Source organism: Periplaneta americana, chromosome 8 (genome assembly GCF_040183065.1).
Source record: "Periplaneta americana isolate PAMFEO1 chromosome 8, P.americana_PAMFEO1_priV1, whole genome shotgun sequence".
Taxonomy (NCBI): Eukaryota; Metazoa; Arthropoda; class Insecta; order Blattodea; family Blattidae; genus Periplaneta; species Periplaneta americana.
Genome location: NC_091124.1, coordinates 174,193,936 through 174,212,430, shown reverse-complemented (window position 1 = coordinate 174,212,430; position 18,495 = coordinate 174,193,936). Strand labels below are relative to the sequence as shown.

At 37.5% G+C, this 18,495-nt stretch overlaps 1 protein-coding gene across 5 annotated transcripts in view; it reads left to right on the top strand.

Annotated features, from left to right (window-relative positions):
* Nucleotides 1-18,495, top strand: part of mino (glycerol-3-phosphate acyltransferase mino) — a 206,870-nt gene that overhangs the window by 181,762 nt on the left and 6,613 nt on the right. For all 5 annotated transcript variants that reach the window (XM_069834076.1, XM_069834075.1, XM_069834073.1 and 2 more), the window contains 3 exons: nt 3,380-3,542; nt 7,313-7,644; nt 14,299-14,491. In XM_069834076.1, coding sequence (XP_069690177.1) covers nt 3,380-3,542; nt 7,313-7,644; nt 14,299-14,491 — 688 coding nt within the window. The remainder of the gene's footprint in view (nt 1-3,379; nt 3,543-7,312; nt 7,645-14,298; nt 14,492-18,495) is intronic.

Below are 18,495 nucleotides of genomic sequence, written 5' to 3'. Positions count from 1 at the left end.
CAATATACTGTACGAGGCCTGTCTAAAAAGTATCCGACCTTAAATTTTCCCACGCAAAGTAGTGAGTCTAAGGCGGCACCACTGTGCACGGTGGAAGGAGGAACCGTAATGCGCATGCTTGAATTTTTTCACCGCATTCGCTTGTGCCAGTCACTGGCTGGTGGTCGCCAAGTAAGGTGCTGTTCTAAGTGTTTGTCGGATTTAGTTTTCTCGCAAGATGACTGAACGAATTGAGCAAAGATACTGCATCAAATTTTGTCAAAAGCTTGGTGATTCTCAAAGTCAAACAATTCGTAAGATTCAGCAGGTGTTTGGGGAAGATGCGATGGGTGTAACACAAATTAAGGAGTGGTTCAACCGATTCAAAGATGGCCGCACATCAGCGGAGAGTGAGCAGCGTTGTGGCAGGCCCCAAACTGCTCGTAGTGCAGCTGTTGTTGAGAGGGTCCGAAATTTGGTGATGGCAGATCGTCGTTTGACCATGCAGGAGATTGCCGAAGAGGTTGGAGTGAGTAAAGATTCTGCACATGCGATTTTGCGTGATGATTTGAACATGAACCGAGTGGCTGCGAAATTCGTGCCCAAGTTGTTGTCCCCAGAACAAAAAGACCTCCGTCGTGACATTGCACAGGACCTTCTGGACACCGCCAACACTCATCCTGGGTTTCTGAACACCGTGATAACTGGAGATGAGTCATGGGTGTACGAGAACGACCCAGAAACAAAAAGACAGTCGTCGCAATGGAAGCATCCCGAGTCTCCAAGGCCGAAGAAAGCGCAGCAGGTGCAAAGCAAAATCAAGGTGATGCTGACTGTTTTCTTTGATGTCGGTGGAATTGTGCATCACGAATACGCACCGGAAGGACAAACGGTGACAAAGGAGTACTATCATGATGTTCTCCGGCGACTCCGTGATGCAATTCGGCGCAAAAGACCAGACATGTGGACGGCGAACAACTGGCACTTGCATCACGACAACGCCCCCGCACATTCATTCCAATTGATCCACACTTTCTTGGCCAAACATGGAATTACAACCGTTCGCCAACCTCCCTACTCTCCAGACCTGGCTCCTTGCGACTTCTGGTTGTTTCCAAAATTGAAGACACCACTGAAAGGATCCCGTTTTGAAAGTAGAGAAGAGATAATGTGGAACGCGACGACGGAGCTGAACACCATTCCAAAAGAAGACTTCCAGAGGTGTTTCCGGCAGTGGAAGGATCGGTGGGCTAAGTGTGTGCAAGCACAAGGGGCCTACTTTGAAGGGGATTAGGGTCCCAACCCCGTCAGGTATTTGAAATATTTTTTCTGGCTAAAGGTCGGATACTTTTTAGACAGGCCTCGTATATACACTATACGGGGTTTATATAAACTGTCTCCTCAGACTTGGTGGGGGTGATATGGGAATGTTAAATTGTTTAGGTATTTCCTGTAAAGCAGACATGCATCAAAAGAATAAAGATTTTGTCTACAGATAATTTTATAGGCGACAAACTACTGAAAGTAATTGGAAATAGTTTAGCATTTGTTTATTTTTACACATTTGCAGTAAATGTTCAAATTAAGGCCCCCAAACTCAATGCAAAGATGTAGGCATCACAACAGGCTTTGCCATGTGCTCTCAGAGACACCACTGTTACATCTAACATACACGGCTGTTGCAGGAATTGTTGATGAGAAACATTCCAGTCTCTATTGGATTTTCATAAATGAGATTTTTCATGTAGCCTCATTAAAGTGTCGTAATAAATTCATAATAAATGTATTAACATTTCATTAGATTGGCAACAGGCCATGATTGTTTGGCCAAACACCTGCATAGAATTGGAATATATCAGTCCCCTAACTGCCCATTGTGCAACTCAAACCAAGAAATGGATTCGGAACACCTCAAAATCTGTGCTTCAGTGGCTGATCATGATAATATCTTTGAAAAATATTGGAGTGGAAGAGGTCAAATGACTTTATTGTCAAACGCCTGGCATTAGAAAACAACAACAACAACATTTCATCATGCATCATTGTATACAAGACTGTTTTTTGTCATATTTACAAATGAAGGTTGCAAAAATTAGTTTATTACTCTATTACATTTGATGTATCCCAACCAATTGAGAAAAAGGAAAAATCTGTGATTGGCTGTAGGTTATATATATTACAGTTTTACTTCAAAACAGTAGCGGCCGGTGATCAAAATCCTCGGTGAGGCCAGATGCAACTAGTTTAAGTGCCTCCGATAGGAAATGTTTATGATATTAATTATTATTGTTATTATATTATTAATATCATTATTACTGTATTATTATTATTATTATTATTATTATTATTATTATTATTATTATTATTATTATTATTACTGTTATTAGTCTATTCTTATTACTATCAATGAAAAATAATAATTTCACTCACCAAATAAGCTGTTATGCTGTGAGTTTCAGTGATTGTTTCAGTGTGATGAAGCATCCCATATTATGTGTTGAAACTCCCCTTTCTTTCTTTTCTTTTTATTTTTTTCCTTTGACAGCAACAAACAAGGCCAAGAGAAGTTTATTTTGCATCACATTACCACATAACCATTTATGTTGTCCATACCAGGATGCAATAGAAACTCACGTTTTAAGATTATGTGTCAGAAAAATTATCAGCGTTTCGTAGGTATCTCGGTAGTCTCTCTCTTTATTTAAAGCTTCCTTTCTTTTAGTATTATTTCTTCTCGAAAAAGGACACTCTAACAATGAATTAACTGCACCAGCATTATTTCTCTCATTTGTTTCTGTTTATATTTTCCCGAAATACATAACAACATTGGCCCAAATTCACTATTGTACTTTCACTATAACACACTGCACACACACACACACACACACACACACACACACACACACACACACGCACCCACGCACGCACACACACACACACACAGACACACACACGTTCTGCTTACTCACTATAACTCCCTCACTTTTACTACAACTCTATCAAATAGTGAGTATATTATAGTACCGCTTATTAGTGAAGGCCTTAAGCCTATTTTTAAAAGCATTTTTGGTTATTGGTAAAGCCCCTTGTATGTCTGCACAGTCTCTGATAGTACTGTTGAGAAAAGAAAATTTTGCAATGGTCTCTTCTATCTTTTGATTTTACTTATGGTTTTGTAATATGAATATCATGCTGTTTGTTAAGTAGAGATGCATGACAATTTAGATCACCATATACAAGATGGAAAAGTAGTAAGATACTTGATTTTCCAGAATTCTGAACTGTTAAGTGTGTCATAACATAATGCTTTTTGTTTTAGTGAAATTATTGATCATGCCATTAGATGGTAAGGATATGAAAAGTTGGAAATTCCTAATTGAAATGTTGAAATTGTTTGCAGTGTGATCTTCTTGGTCCAGGTCTAGTGCGGCGGGAACGAATATTGAAAGATAATGCTGAACCATTTGTGATGGTGCGGCCCTTCACAATGGCTCCTAATGTGATCGAGCTATCATATTATAGCAATGCACTCTTGTCACACTTTGTGTTAGATGGTGTTGTAGGTGAGTGTTTAATAAACTGGGGCTTTTATTATAGTTTAAATTAGAGATAATGAATAAAATTAGGAAATGAAAAGAGTTGTTATTACTGCAATATTCAGATCCAAAAAAAAGAAAAATTATATTTTTATCCTAGTTTCTATTTTTATATCTATACTCGGTATACATTTATAACTAGGGAGCGGATTTTTATGTGCTAAAAAATTTAAATATATTTATTTTTTATGTGCTAAAAAGTACGAAAATATTTGCTAAAAATAAAAAAAAAATATATTTTTTATAAATATGACAAATATACCCTACTTAGCTTGGAAAAAAAATGTTACTAGGTACTCACCAACCACATTTGAGTGCTAGTAGTTGGCCGAGAATTGCAGTGAATAACAAAGGTCATCTCCAAATTCTCCATCACAAATACATGCCGATTATCTCTGAACAACGACTTATACTGTGAAAACGATCTTTCCACATCACAGGACGACAGATGTGCATATTTAAAGAGAGGAATGTCCCAAACACATACACCGTCAATTTCACCTACAGGCACACCCTCCAATACTTGAGCAACTTTACACATTTTTTTATATCCACTGTTTTTCCCAAACACAATCTTGAATTTGTCCCTTAGTACTTGTACTTCTGGGCCTGGTAGCGAGTCTAGTTTAATTTTCACGGCACTCACCTCCTTGTTTTAGACAACAGGTTTTTGGATGTTTCGAGTTTTTTTATGGTGTCATACAAAAAGCTTAGATTTCCTAATACGAAAGCCAAATCGTTTTTTAAACAACCATCTTTCAGTATATCTTGACGAAGCCCGATAACAGGGAATCACAACAAGACGTATTGCCTTACTTGATGGACATGAGCAAGACGAGAGAGATTTGTTTAAATTAAATAATGTTCATACCCGAGCTCTTATCTGTTGTGTTTCACAACAAAGCGTGGAATGAAATCATCTTCAGCAACAATAAACATTCCTAATTATGTGTTGCACGATCTCTCCTCCTTGTCCATGTTAATTTATTCTCTAATGATAACACTGATATGCTGCCTAGCAGTTCTCAGAACTTGAGGCGATACTATTACGAAAATGGATCACGGATACACCACACAGCGCTTAGAAACACGAAGCAACCAAGAATTCTTAAAAAGATAACGTACTTCTGAGTGACATAATTGATTTAGTTTTAAAATGTTTAAAAGTTCTTGTAAAAAAATTATTTAAGTAAAAAACTCCAAGATTTATGTGTTTATAATAGATTTCCTGAAAATATGTATTTACATAATTTTTTTTTTTTGTGAAAATATGTGTTTTTATGTGAAATAAAATTCGGGTTTTAAACTTGAAACTTCATGTTCGGAATTTTTAACTTTGTTAATTGTGTTTTATCACACGCAAAAATAATATTTAATTACATAGAAATCCGCTCCTTATTTATAATTGTTTTCTTAAAAAAAATACACTGTAAAAGTTGTTGTTGTTTTCTAATGCCAGGTGTTTGACAATAAAGTCATTTGACCTCTTGCACTCCAATATTTTTCAAAGATATTATCATGGTCAGCCACTGAAGCACAGATTTTGAGGTGTTCCGAATCCATTTCTTGGTTTGAGTTGCACAATGGGCAGTTAGGGGACTGATATATTCCAATTCTATGCAGGTGTTTGGCCAAACAATCATGGCCTGTTGCCAATCTAAATGCAGCTACAGACGATTTTCGTGGTAAATCGGGAATTAACTGTGGATTTTGATGCAGAGAGTTCCATTTTTTCCCTTGGGATTGAGTTATCAAATTTTGTTTGTTGAAGTCTAAGTATGTAGATTTAATAAATCTCTTCACAGAGTAATACGTAGATTTAGTAACAGGTCTGTAAGTAGCAGTGCTGCCCTTCTTTGCTAAAGCATCCGCATTCTCGTTTCCCAGGATTCCACATTGGGATGGTATCCATTGGAATACAATTCTTTTATTGAGTGATATTAATTGAGAGAGCATTTTAGTTATTTCTGCTGTTTGAGATGAAGGTGTGTGTTGAGAGACTATTGATAGAATAGCTGCTTTGGAGTCTGACAGTATAACTGCATTCTTAAATTTATTGATGTGGCATAGAAGATTCCTGAGACTTTCACTTATTGCAATGATTTCTCCATCAAAACTTGTTGTTCCATATCCAAGAGATTTATAAAGTGAGAAGAGACAGCACATAACAACTGCACCGGCACCTTGTTCCCTGCAGATCAAGGATCCGTCAGTGTATAAATGAAGCCAGTTTTGTGGAGGGTACCTAATATTAATTGACTCTAAAGACAATTGTTTCATTATTTCAGTGTTTACTTCTGATTTTAGTATTTCTTGTCTTAAATTTAGATTATATTCTATATTTAATAGAGTTAAAGGGTTTGGTTTAATTTGTAAGTTTTCTTTTAAATTAGGGATATTGATTTTCTGTTTTAATTCTTGAATCATGGATATGAAATTTTTTTGAGTTTTCAATCTACAGAGAGGACTATATGAATGCCAATTATTTCCTGGTAATCTGATAAGTTTTTCGTATTGAATCAGTGCTTTTTCTTCTGTTGTCATTTTGATGCTGTTAATATTAGTTAATTGCTACAAATATAGCAGACAGTTATGATCTCTAGCTACAATTGAAGGGTTTGCCAGAAAAAGGGCGTATACGTCAATATGGTGAATTGAGATACAGGCAATCTAAGATTTTAAAACGCACCTGAATAAAATGTTATACAGATAGTGAACAAAATTATACATTAAATTAAAAATCTTAGCGAGTATAAATGTTTTGTAGCATTTAGGCAATTTATATTATTAAATTTCCTTATATTTGTACCATATAAAACTTCGGTCTATACGCCATTTATCCATATAATGATTTGCTTAGGGGGTTTAATGTAGATTTCAGATTTAAATTTCACACGGAATTGAAACAAAGATACATTTTATGACATTTATTATCTATTTCTAAAGTAATTTACATTATTTCAGATATACTGAGTAGACATTAAGTACGCAAAGCAAAATCTTTGAATATAACAGAAAAAGAAAATCTCCATTTTGTGTGAACATAAATAAATAAAATTTATTCTTTGTATAATCCTGATAACAATAAGCCCAAAAATCTGAATATTGTAACAAATCTCTTTATAGAACATAAAATATTTCCGTCTGAATCTATGAGTTTCATAAGTTTGTTTACTCTTAAAGCAAGGACAATAATGAACATAAAAAGCAGTCAAAGGAAACAACTGGACTGACTAAATTGAACTATATATATTTGCTTAGTCTCTACCAAGAGAAAACACACACAGTACAGTATGCGGTAACGGGCAGCACTAGCTCTACTTGTAGACTGACTGACTAAATCGCGCACGCATGCACGCAGCCCTGTCCTGCAGGTATGTACAGTACAATCAAAACAAAATTTCGCTACTATAATTAGTGAATTATTCACTATATTTTAAACCGTTTTCCCGAAGAAGGGCGTAGAGGTCTATCCGCCTTTCTTCCGGCAAACCCCTCAATTTCTCTTGCAAGCACAGCATGGGATGCCATTTGCCTAATATTTCTAGCTCCTTTGGATGGTGTTCATTATTTAAATATCATTAGGTCCTTTTGTAGGCAGCAAACTTTGTGTGGCAAGATCAAGCTTATATCCTTCCCACCAGAATCCATATTTCGAGGTTTTTAAGCTTAATTCACTCTCATTTTGCAGAATTGTTGCATTAGTGATGCTCACAGAGATGATTTTGTTGTTACAGTGACTTCTTTGTTTTCACTGCTATCTGCGGACACAAGTCAGCCGGTCATGTCTGGCTGTTACCGGGTTCTGAACTTCACAGAAGGGCAAATCGTGCAGTGTGCTCTGGAGCTGTGCGAGGTTCTGCAGTTCGAATTCATCTTCACAAAACCATGCAAGCAGCTGGAGACGGCCATTGAGGAAGCCATCTCTCAACTCAGATACAAAGAGATCATCATGGTGCATGAGCCTGTGTATTCTGAGGAGCAGCAGTGGAGTATGCGCTATGCCCGCAATTTTGATGATGAAGACAGCGACTCTGGCGAGGACAGTCGCAGTAGTCGGACACTTATGGTGAGATACGTTTTAGTATGCGTGGTGTTCACTGTGCATTAGTGGTTACTGTGCTTGTTTCTAGTCCTCAGATATGAATGAACATTTGAGAAATACTGATTAATGTTGAATATAAAAGCATCTCTTTATGTTTCACAATCAGGTTTTGATCTTTTTTATATTTTATGCTCGACCATGCCGAAATGTAGTAATTATACACCTGGTAGCAGCCCTTTAATGGACCTCATTAAAGTACACCTATTCATTAAAGTTCAGGTGTTCCACCATTCAGAAAATACCATTGTAGCAATATGAAAGCGCAAGTATTGATTATTCTCGGATATGCAATCGAAAGACAACTGTTTTCGCAGGAGTTCTGCGACAATTTTAGTAGACGCTGGCGGTGACATCACAACATTGAAACTTCACCGAGGCTGGAAATCCAATGCTGTCGCAGAAGGTTATGTTGAAGAATCGATCCAAAATAAAATTGAAATCTCAAATACAATATTAAATTCGGTCGAAAAAAAAACACACAAATTAACATCAATTCACCGTCATCTTGCAGCCTTTCACAAAGCACATTCCCGCAAAGTCATTTCACCAATTGCACAATAAATCACCTATATTTGAAATAAAGTCAGTTCTGGTACTATAATAATTAGCGTTAATTGTAAATAATATTCAAATAAATTCAATTTGTCATCTCGTTTTTCAATGTCTAATTCAATTTCAAGGTTATATCAAGATTAATGTTTATTTTACTGTCTAGATTATATCAAGGTCTATGTCGACATTTGTTTCTCGGAAGAAATAAATACTTTCGCGTCTGCGCACATCTCACAATTTACGAGGTATTGCACAAGGTCAGTTCCGCTCCTCAGTCAGATAAGAATAACATGAATACTTATGAATAATTTCAAGTTAGAAATATGGTCGAGCATAAAAAGTTATATGAAACTTGACTATAGTGGTAATTAAGACGCTCGTATGAAAATTATGAAACTCGCGCTCGTTTCATAAACATACTCGCGTCTTAATTACTACCATTATAGGCTCGTTGCATAATGTACTATTTTAATGCAGTAGAAGCCCATTATAATGTGGTTGTTGGGGAGAGGGTCATAGTTAACCCATGCATTACAGCTTAACTGCAGTATAATGGAATATGGCCTGTAGAGAGAAAAATGATATACAGTGAAACCTCTCCTTATGGATACCCCCAAGATACGGACACTCCTCATAGACGGACAGATTTTTATGTCCCAACTGAAATAATATAGAAATAATGATAAATTTAACTCTCAGACACAGACACTGACAGCTGTTTGACAGTCCTATAGCTTGCTTTACCTCCTAACTGCGGACAGAACTTGGATTTCAAGATCTAATGTGTTACAAAAATGGAAAATTTAGTTTTGAGAACTAAATTCCTTAACATGAAAGAAGACAATAAGGGTCTCGTAGGCTACTACTAACCCAGCCGGCTACCCCTTGTTAGCTGGAAGCGGGTGGATAAACAAACTCATAAAATTTAACCTGTCTGATGGGTCCAAGGTTTCCGTGATCGTGAAATTGTATTTGACACATGACAGGGTTAGTAGGATTATTGTCTTCACTTCAATCAGTTTTTCTGTTTCGAGAGATATGGCACCTGAACATAAAGGTTAAGTTGAAAACTGTAAATTACAGTACTGCATAACTGTAGACGTAGAATAAAATTGCATGGCACAGTACTGTATTTTCCTTTTTCGGTCCTATCTACTGTAGTTCAGAGTTGCAAAGAATTTACTGTAGTACAGTAGACTGTATTTAGAATTAAACTACAGTAATACATTTAATTTGAAACGTGAAGGGATACATAATGCATATTATCAATTTACTGTTAGATTGGGGAGCCTCCCTCCCAATAAAGGACACCTCCCAGATGCGGACAGATTGTTACTTCCGTTAGATGTCTGTAAATGAGAGGTTTCACTGTACAGAGAATCTGGGAGAATACTACAATGTATTGCCCTTGTATGGACTACATACCGTTTATTGAAATATGTTTGTGGCAAAAGGATGGTAACTCTATCTTTATTCATTTTTAAGCCAGATTTATTTATTGAATTCTTTACGTCCAGAGTTCTAGTAGGAAGCAATCGAAAATACAGGCAGTTTCATCACAGTTATACACTCAATAGTCGTTTAAATTGTTATAGAACTTTATGTACTTACAAATGGCTTTTAGAGAACCCAGAGATTCATTGCTGTTCTCATATAAGCCTGCCATCGGCTCCTGTCCTGAGTAAGATTAATCCAGTCGTCTATTATTTGAAAACTTCTGCCCTGAACTCTTCCCTGTTCACCATTCCTTCCAGTGCATCCTTCAGTAGACAGTTTGTTCCTAAATTACACACACACACACACACACACACACACACATACTGAATGAGATCAGTTAGTCCTAGTCCCATTTGTATGACTGCATACCACATTCAGAATAAATCTTATAAGAACTAGTGGACAAATCTCAATGAAACTTAGAAATAATATCATATTATTACAAAAACTTCATTAGTATTTTACTTGGGTTGGATAAAAAGTAATGGCAACAGTTCGATATTTCTGACATGGCTTTATTCACAGGGGTACAACATTTACATACCTTTTATATAGTCGCCCCCCTTATTTATTACCTTTTGCCAAACGTTTGGAAGGCGTCGTACACCATCAGCGTGTCCATCTTTGTTGATGTTCCGTATTGACCACCCTAAAGCACGGATAAGTTCATCTCTGGTATTGTACCGGGTCCCTCGCAGTGGTTCTTTCACTTTGGTGAAAAGATCGTAATTGCATGGATCATATCGGTTGAGTACAGAGGATGTTCCAGAATCTCCCATTGCCAGCGACGCAAGAGGTCCTTGACAGCAGCAGCGGTATGACTCCTTGCATTATCATGAAGAATGATGGTGTTCTGTACCCCCAAGTGTCGTCGTTTTCTCCTGAGGGCTGGACGAAGATAGTGCTGCAGGAACCTGCAGTTGTAGTCCACGTTTACAGTCTGCCTTGGAGGTACAGCGTGGTGCAGTATTACCCCATCAATGTCATACACCACAATGAACATCACCTTCACAGCACTTCCAACAAGGCCTTCCCGAAATGCTTTAACCCATCGTGCCACTGTGCGATATGGCAACGCTGCATCGCCACATGCTTCACACAGTCCCTAAAAACATTCTTGTGCACTACGACCTCGTGCCACTTCAATTTTGATCCAGGAACATTGCTCTAGTTTTGTAAACATGATCTTAGGGTGCTCGCACTATCCCTATGAAAGTCAACGTTCTACACACTGCAGTAGATTGACAGAGTACTATCACCACTGGCTGCACTAACTCATCTAACAGTCCTTGTTCATGTCCATACAGCTGGCAACTCTCGAATGCACCATCGTCACGTGACAGCAGTGTTGCCATTACTTTTTATCCAACCTATGTATAATTACAGTTATTAACCAATTAATAGTTTCGTGATGTGTTCATATTGCATATTAACAGAAAATCATAGACTCATAACTTTTTTATGTGAAGAAGAACCTTTAAATTATGCAGATCGTTCATAGGAATCAAACTTGCGTGAAATAGGAATAAGAAATAATGATATGGCAGTCGTAGATAGTTTAAAGAAGGCATTCTTTAGATGCTAACTATTATGGCTGTTACTCAAACTAGAATGATGCAGACGAATGTTGTTAATGTTGTTTTCTAATGGCACTGGGTTTGTAGTTTCAGTACCATTTACCTTTCAATATCGCAATATAAATCTGTCAGATCTTTCGCATCACTTATTCACAGTTTTTTCCTTCTTTTTCTTTTCTTGCGTAATAATTTTATTTTATGTAATTCTTGCACCCTAGATTCTTTCCTTTCCTTCTAAATTCGAGTACTAGTTGAACTTTACTTTTAAAGTGTAATGGTCACATTAAATGACTGGTAGTTGTAAATAGGTAGATGTAGATTTCTTCTTCCCTTTGCAAGATGGAATATATTTTTTTAAGTCTTATGTATGATGGATTTCAATGGAAATATTTTTTTAGTCATCATCATCATCATCATCATCATCATCATCATCATAAACTTCAAGGTTTGGGCCTTATGACCCATTCCGTCTCCAGGACTTATCTGATCTCTCCATCGTTTTCTCGGTCTTCCAGGTGTTCTTCGTCCTACCGGTTTGTATGTCCACATTCTTATAGATAGTCGTCCGTCGTCCATTCCTTCAACGTGTCTTTGCCAATTCAATCTTTAATTCTTGATTTTGTCTGTTATGCATTCAACGTTTAATTGTTCACGGATATCTTCATTTCGAATATGATCTAATAGTGTGTGTCCTGTTAAAGGTCTAAGGATGCGCATCTCAGCGGCTTCTAGTCTTCTTTCCTGTCTTTTAGTGAGTGTTCACATTTCCGCACCATACAGCAAAATTGGTACAGCTAATGTTTTATAAAATTTTAATATCGTGTCCACTATAGCCTTTTTAAGTAATGTGCTTTTAATTGTTCCTTTCATCTTTTGGAACTTCAGAATTTTATTCTCTGCATCACTTGATGTTATAAATGAAAGGTTACAACCCAGGTAATCGAAAGAATTGGTTTGTTCCACTATCTTATTTTCTATTACAATCTTCGTTCTGATGGGACATTTTCCCTTGAAATGCCAAAATGTTTCTTTTGTTCATGGACATCTTTAGGTTATATTTCTTTGCAACATTACTCAGTGAAAATACTGCTCTTTGTAAATCATCCTCCGTTTTGGCTAATACCACCTGGGGCCTGTTTCTCAAAAATAGTAGTTGACCAGTTACTAGTTACCAGAGTATATTTCACCAGCTCTAATAGATTCTGTTTCTCAAACTATTTCACCAGTTTAGTAACTTGTGACAATTTTTTTACTAGTCAGCTGATTGAGTTCATTTGTTTATAGTCATGAGTAGGTATTGTCATTCGAGGTTAGAAAGTTAAGTTGTTTGTGCTTTGATTTTGATTTCTCTTGTGGGTTGAAATTCCATCAATTGAAAGCAAATTAACTATACTCATTATGTTTAATGAATCAAAGGTTGTATTATTCGGTGCTTTTTCAAGCACAATAACAAAAAATGATGCAGTAAACGATGGATAAAAAATTTTGTAATGCGTTAGGCTATGGAACTAATAGACCTACCTGGGAACAAAGATTATGCATACGTTAGAGACACTTATTGGACGAACAGTAAGAAAGAAACTTTGATAAGTACCAATTCACGTTCACAGTATCATAATGTGAACATATGATGTAGCTTAGTGAGTCTACTGCCAACATAAATGTCACATATGACTTAATAAAAAATTCGCTAATTTTTTTTTCAATTTTACATTTGATCTATTCTTAAATTAGTGTAGTTTTATATTTAATTTGTAGGCTAAAGTTGACAATGTCAGAAGAACTGGCAGTGGAGGAGGAAAGCCAACAAACATTGCTGCAGTTGATGAATTGGTATTAGATTATTAGGAAAAAATTCTGCAAGTGTTGCTGGTCTACGACAGAAAGACCATTGAAAAATAATAAACATCCCAATTTGTAGAGCAATTTGTATTTGAAGCTTTGCTGATAATGTGTGACTTCTGTTCGTTTGTCTTGTTATGGCATGTCCCACTATATTTAACAACTCTTCAAACTTTTCAGCACTTTACCTAAGCCGTTCATTATATTTAAAAAAGCTCCCGTAAAGGATTAATAATTGTTCTTTCTCGATATAATTTTAGCTCTTCTCACAACTTCTTCATCACTTCAATCGCAATCACTAAACCACATATTAAAAAAATAACTACAATATTTTCTTTGATTACCTGAGAACGGTTGTCACTGGTAACTGATAATATAGAAGTCACCAGTCTTTAGAGTCTTGTAGGAATATTCCTGTTGAATACTAGTATAATCAACTAGATCAGCATTTTGAGGAACAGAATCACTTATGAACTGGTGAAATCGACCAATATTACTAGTCTGTGAACTGGTAACTACTACTTTACCCTTGTAGTTTCTAGAAACACAGACTTGTAAAATAAACTAATAATACTACTTGTACAGACCAGTATTACTAGTCCATGAGTTTTGAGAAACAGGCCCCTGATCATCCGCAAATAATAGTGTGTTCAAAGGGGTTCTATTTATAGTAAAATCCTTATTTAAAGTATGCTGCCATTCTCTTGTGACATTGTCTAAATATAAATTAAACAGTGTGGGTGGTAAAGGTTACCATTGTCTGACCCCTTGGTTAATTCTTCTGTAGTCTCCCCCATTTCGTATTATTATACTTGTGTTCTGATACATGTTTTGTATTGTTTTTATAAGATGGCTGGGTATGCCTTTAGTCTCAAGAATTTTCCAAAGTTTGTTTCTATCAACTTGGTCAAATGCTTTTTCATAGTCTATAAAGGCTATGAAAGTTGGAATATTAAATTCCGTATGCTTTTCTATTAATTGTGCCATTATAAAAACGCTATCTATACATGACCTCTTTTTTCTAAATCCATTCTGTTCTTCCATCAGTGTATGTTCAGTAATTGTATTTAGTCTGTTCGTGTATTTATTATATCTCTAATTTTTTAACTCTTCAATATACAGTACTAGTAAATTGATTTTAATTTCTCAGCTAGATACAAGGGAGGAAGCCCTTGAGAATTTAGAGTTCTACCGCTGCTTACTCCAGCCACTTATTGACGTGTATGCAGTCAGTGCGTTGGGACTACAACGACTTGTTGGACGACAGCTTACTGAGCGGGACTACATGCAAGAACTGCTTGCAGAGATGAAAACGCAGCTCAAAATGGGCTTTGCACAATATGGTAAGAGTCCATTGCGTTTTGCGAAGCCTGTGTACTGATACTATTTAGCTATGAGAAGTTCTAGACATATAAAACAGTACAGTAGTACTTATTAAATAAATTAAATAGTATTACATCATATGATATTGCTGCTTTGAGCTACAATGTTATTGTTTTTACTAACCGTAGTTTTCCCAGTTCATATACTGGTACATTCCCTCTCAGAGACTATAGGATTTTTCACATTTAGAAAAGAGTATTGATCTCAAGGCAGAATATTTTAATGAGCATGTTTGTTATATATAGTACTCAGAATGGTTCCCAAGAAAATTGCTGCAAGTGCGTTTTGTTGATAAATTTAATGCAATTGTGATCAAGGACAATATCTCTTCTAATCAGTGGCGTACGCAGAATTTTGTCAAGGGAGGGTCATTATTAAAATTGTTTTCAATTTACATTATCGGTATTTCAAATTTGATAAATTATTATTTTATTATTATTATTATTATTATTATTATTATTATTATTATTATTATTATCATATGGTATATTTATAAATATTATACTATGTGACACAGAAGTCAGTTGACAAATGGTAAACATTACTCTAATTGAAAATACAATTGTGTACAATACGTGGTACAGTCATTAAGTTCTAATACTGAGCGCATAGTGGCGTTGTGGTGCACTATAGCGCATAGGTGACACCATGGTATGATACCTTGTCAGTTAGTCTCTCGACCCAACAAGAGACAGTTGAGTGCATGCACTGTAAGCAGAACTACGGTCTTTGTTGTGACGGTGATTTGAATGCGCGCGTCGGAACTCGAGTATGTTGCAGTTTGAGCAACGGGCAAACGTCACGTTCTGTCAGAAATTAGGTGAAACTGCTATAACCGATCATAACTGGAGACGAAACATGGTGTTTCCTTTACGATCCGCAACTGAAGCGACAATCCGCCACCTGGAAAACGCCATTATTTCCACGACAGAAAAATCCGCAACAAGACAGGTCAAAAGGCAAGGTGATGCTTTAACAGTTTTTTTATTCAAATGGAATTGTTCACATAGAATTCATCCCACAAGGTGCAACTGTAGACAAGATCCTCTACAAAGAGATTCTTGGCCGTTTAAGCAATTCAATTCGTCGTAAGCGTCCTGAGCTTTGGCATAGGAAGAATTGGCTGTTGCTACACGACAACGTTCCTGCACATCGCTCCATCCTTGTCCAAGAGGAACTTGCAAGGCAACAGGTCGCTGTTTTGCCACACCCTCCGTACTCACCTGATCTCGCACCATGCGATTTTTTTTCTCTTTCCCCTCATGAAATCAATCCTACGAGGGCGTAATTTTTATGCGGCCGTACGGCATCTTCCTGCCAACATCTTTCAGCGGTGCTTCCAGCAGCTACACCAACGTTGGCAAACGTGCATAGCGGCCAACGGCGACTATATTGAGGGAGGATGTCGATCTGTTTAAGTGTACGCCGTATCACGCGGCATCTTCTGAGACATCCAGATTCTTGTGGGTGCCTACCCTTCAGGCGTCAGTGTCAGAACTTAATGACTGTACCACGTATGTTCACTACCGCAAATGTTTAAAATATGCTCCATTTACTTGAAGACAGTGCCTCACTCGATCCTGACATTCTTTTGTCTCGCTTAAAAGTGTTAACAGATGGAATATGCTGGATACATGGGTGATCCTTTATTTCAAGTCACCTATAGATGTAGGCTCTGTCTGAAAAACGTGCTGTTTCACAAATCCCCACAGAAAGAAATCGAGGTGTGAGATCTGATGATCGAGGAGGCTATGACTGAGGTCGACCTCGTCCAACCCAGTGCACATCAAACATCTCATTTAGCTTCTTGCAAACTTTTAGAGCATAATGTGCCATGTCCCCATCTTGTTGAAACCATATTCTTATCCATTTTTTCAGTGGTAAATCATACAGGAACTCCAATAAAGTACTGTCCAGCAATTCCCCATGTGTGTTGGTTTACATTTTATCACGAAAGGCAATACAGTATTACTCCATTATGTAATTACTGCGCATCAAAGACATTTGCAATATGTACTGTACTTAATTCTTTCGAAAAAAGTCATTCATAGTTTATATATTATTTTAATGTACCGAAGTACATATGATATTCCCATGCAGATATTCTGCGTCATCATACGATGAAAGAGTAATGGAACGGAGAAAAATTCTCTCCGGTGCCGGGATTTGAACCCGGGTTTTCAGCTCTACGTGCTGATGCTTTATCCACTAAGCCACACCGGATACAACTCCGACGCCAGATAGAATCGTCTCAGATTAAGCTCCAACTCTTGGGTTCCCTCTAGTGGCCGCCCTCTGCACTACGTCATAGATGTCTATGAACGCAGGACCGAAGTCCACACATGTGCTGAGGTGCACTCGATATGAGTGACTAGTTGGCCGGGATCCAACGGAATAAGCGCCGTCTTAAATCACGAAGTGATTTACGCATATCATATATATTATTTTAATGTACCGAAGTACATATGATATTTCCATGCAGATATTCTGCGTCATCATACGATGAAAGAGTAATGGAACGGAGAAAAATTCTCTCCGGCGCCGGGATTTGAACCCGGGTTTTCAGCTCTACGTGCTGATGCTTTATCCACTAAGCAACACCGGATACAACTCCGATGCCGGATAGAATCGTCTCAGATTAAGCTCCAACTCTTGGGTTCCCTCTAGTGGCCGCCCTCTGCACTACGTCATAGATGTCTATGAACGCAGGACCGAAGTCCACACATGTGCTGAGGTGCACTCGATATGAGTGACTAGTTGGCCGGGATCCAACGGAATAAGCGGCGTCTTAAATCACGAAGTGATTTACGCATATCATATATATTATTTTAATGTACCGAAGTACATATGATATTCCCATGCAGATATTCTGCGTCATCATACGATGAAAGAGTAATGGAACGGAGAACAATTCTCTCCGGCGCCGGGATTTGAACCCGGGTTTTCAGCTCTGCGTGCTGATGCTTTATCCACTAAGCCACACCAGATACAACTCCGACGCCGGATAGAATCGTCTCAGATTAAGCTCCAACTCTTGGGTTCCCTCTAGTGGCCGCCCTCTGCACTACGTCATAGATGTCTATGAACGCAGGACCGAAGTCCACACATGTGCTGAGGTGCACTCGATATGAGTGACTAGTTGGCCGGGATCCGACGGAATAAGCGCCGTCTTAAATCACGAAGTGATTTACGCATATCATATATATTATTTTAATGTACCGAAGTACATATGATATTTCCATGCAGATATTCTGCGTCATCATACGATGAAAGAGTAATGGAACGGAGAAAAATTCTCTCCGGTGCCGGGATTTGAACCCGGGTTTTCAGCTCTACGTGCTGATGCTTTATCCACTAAGCCACACCAGATACAACTCCGACGCCGGATAGAATCGTCTCAGATTAAGCTCCAACTCTTGGGTTCCCTCTAGTGGCCGCCCTCTGCACTACGTCATAGATGTCTATGAATGCAGGACCGAAGTCCACACATGTGCTGAGGTGCACTCGATATGAGTGACTAGTTGGCCGGGATCCGACGGAATAAGCGCCGTCTTAAATCACGAAGTGATTCCTATTGCTGCAAGGACTTCCTGTGGCATAGGAACAGATTGAACTGATTCCTCTTCTTCACCCCCTTCCACCTCAACTGTGACATGAATTTCTATGATGTCATATAAATCAAGAATATCTGAGGTCACAACACCATTGTCTACAGATATGAAATCCTCCAAGTGAACATCGCCTAGCTTTTTGCTCACAGTAACCCAATTCTCATCGCCATCTTCATCATCAGTTACGTCAGATGGACTATTTTCAGGCAATGAATTATCGGAACCCTATGAATTAAAAAAAAAAAATGTACAGTAAGTAACCACAATAACAGAAAGGTATAACTTACAATACAAATTTACTGTAATTAAATTACGTTTCGTACCTTGTTAAATCCAGCTTTTCTGAAGCAATT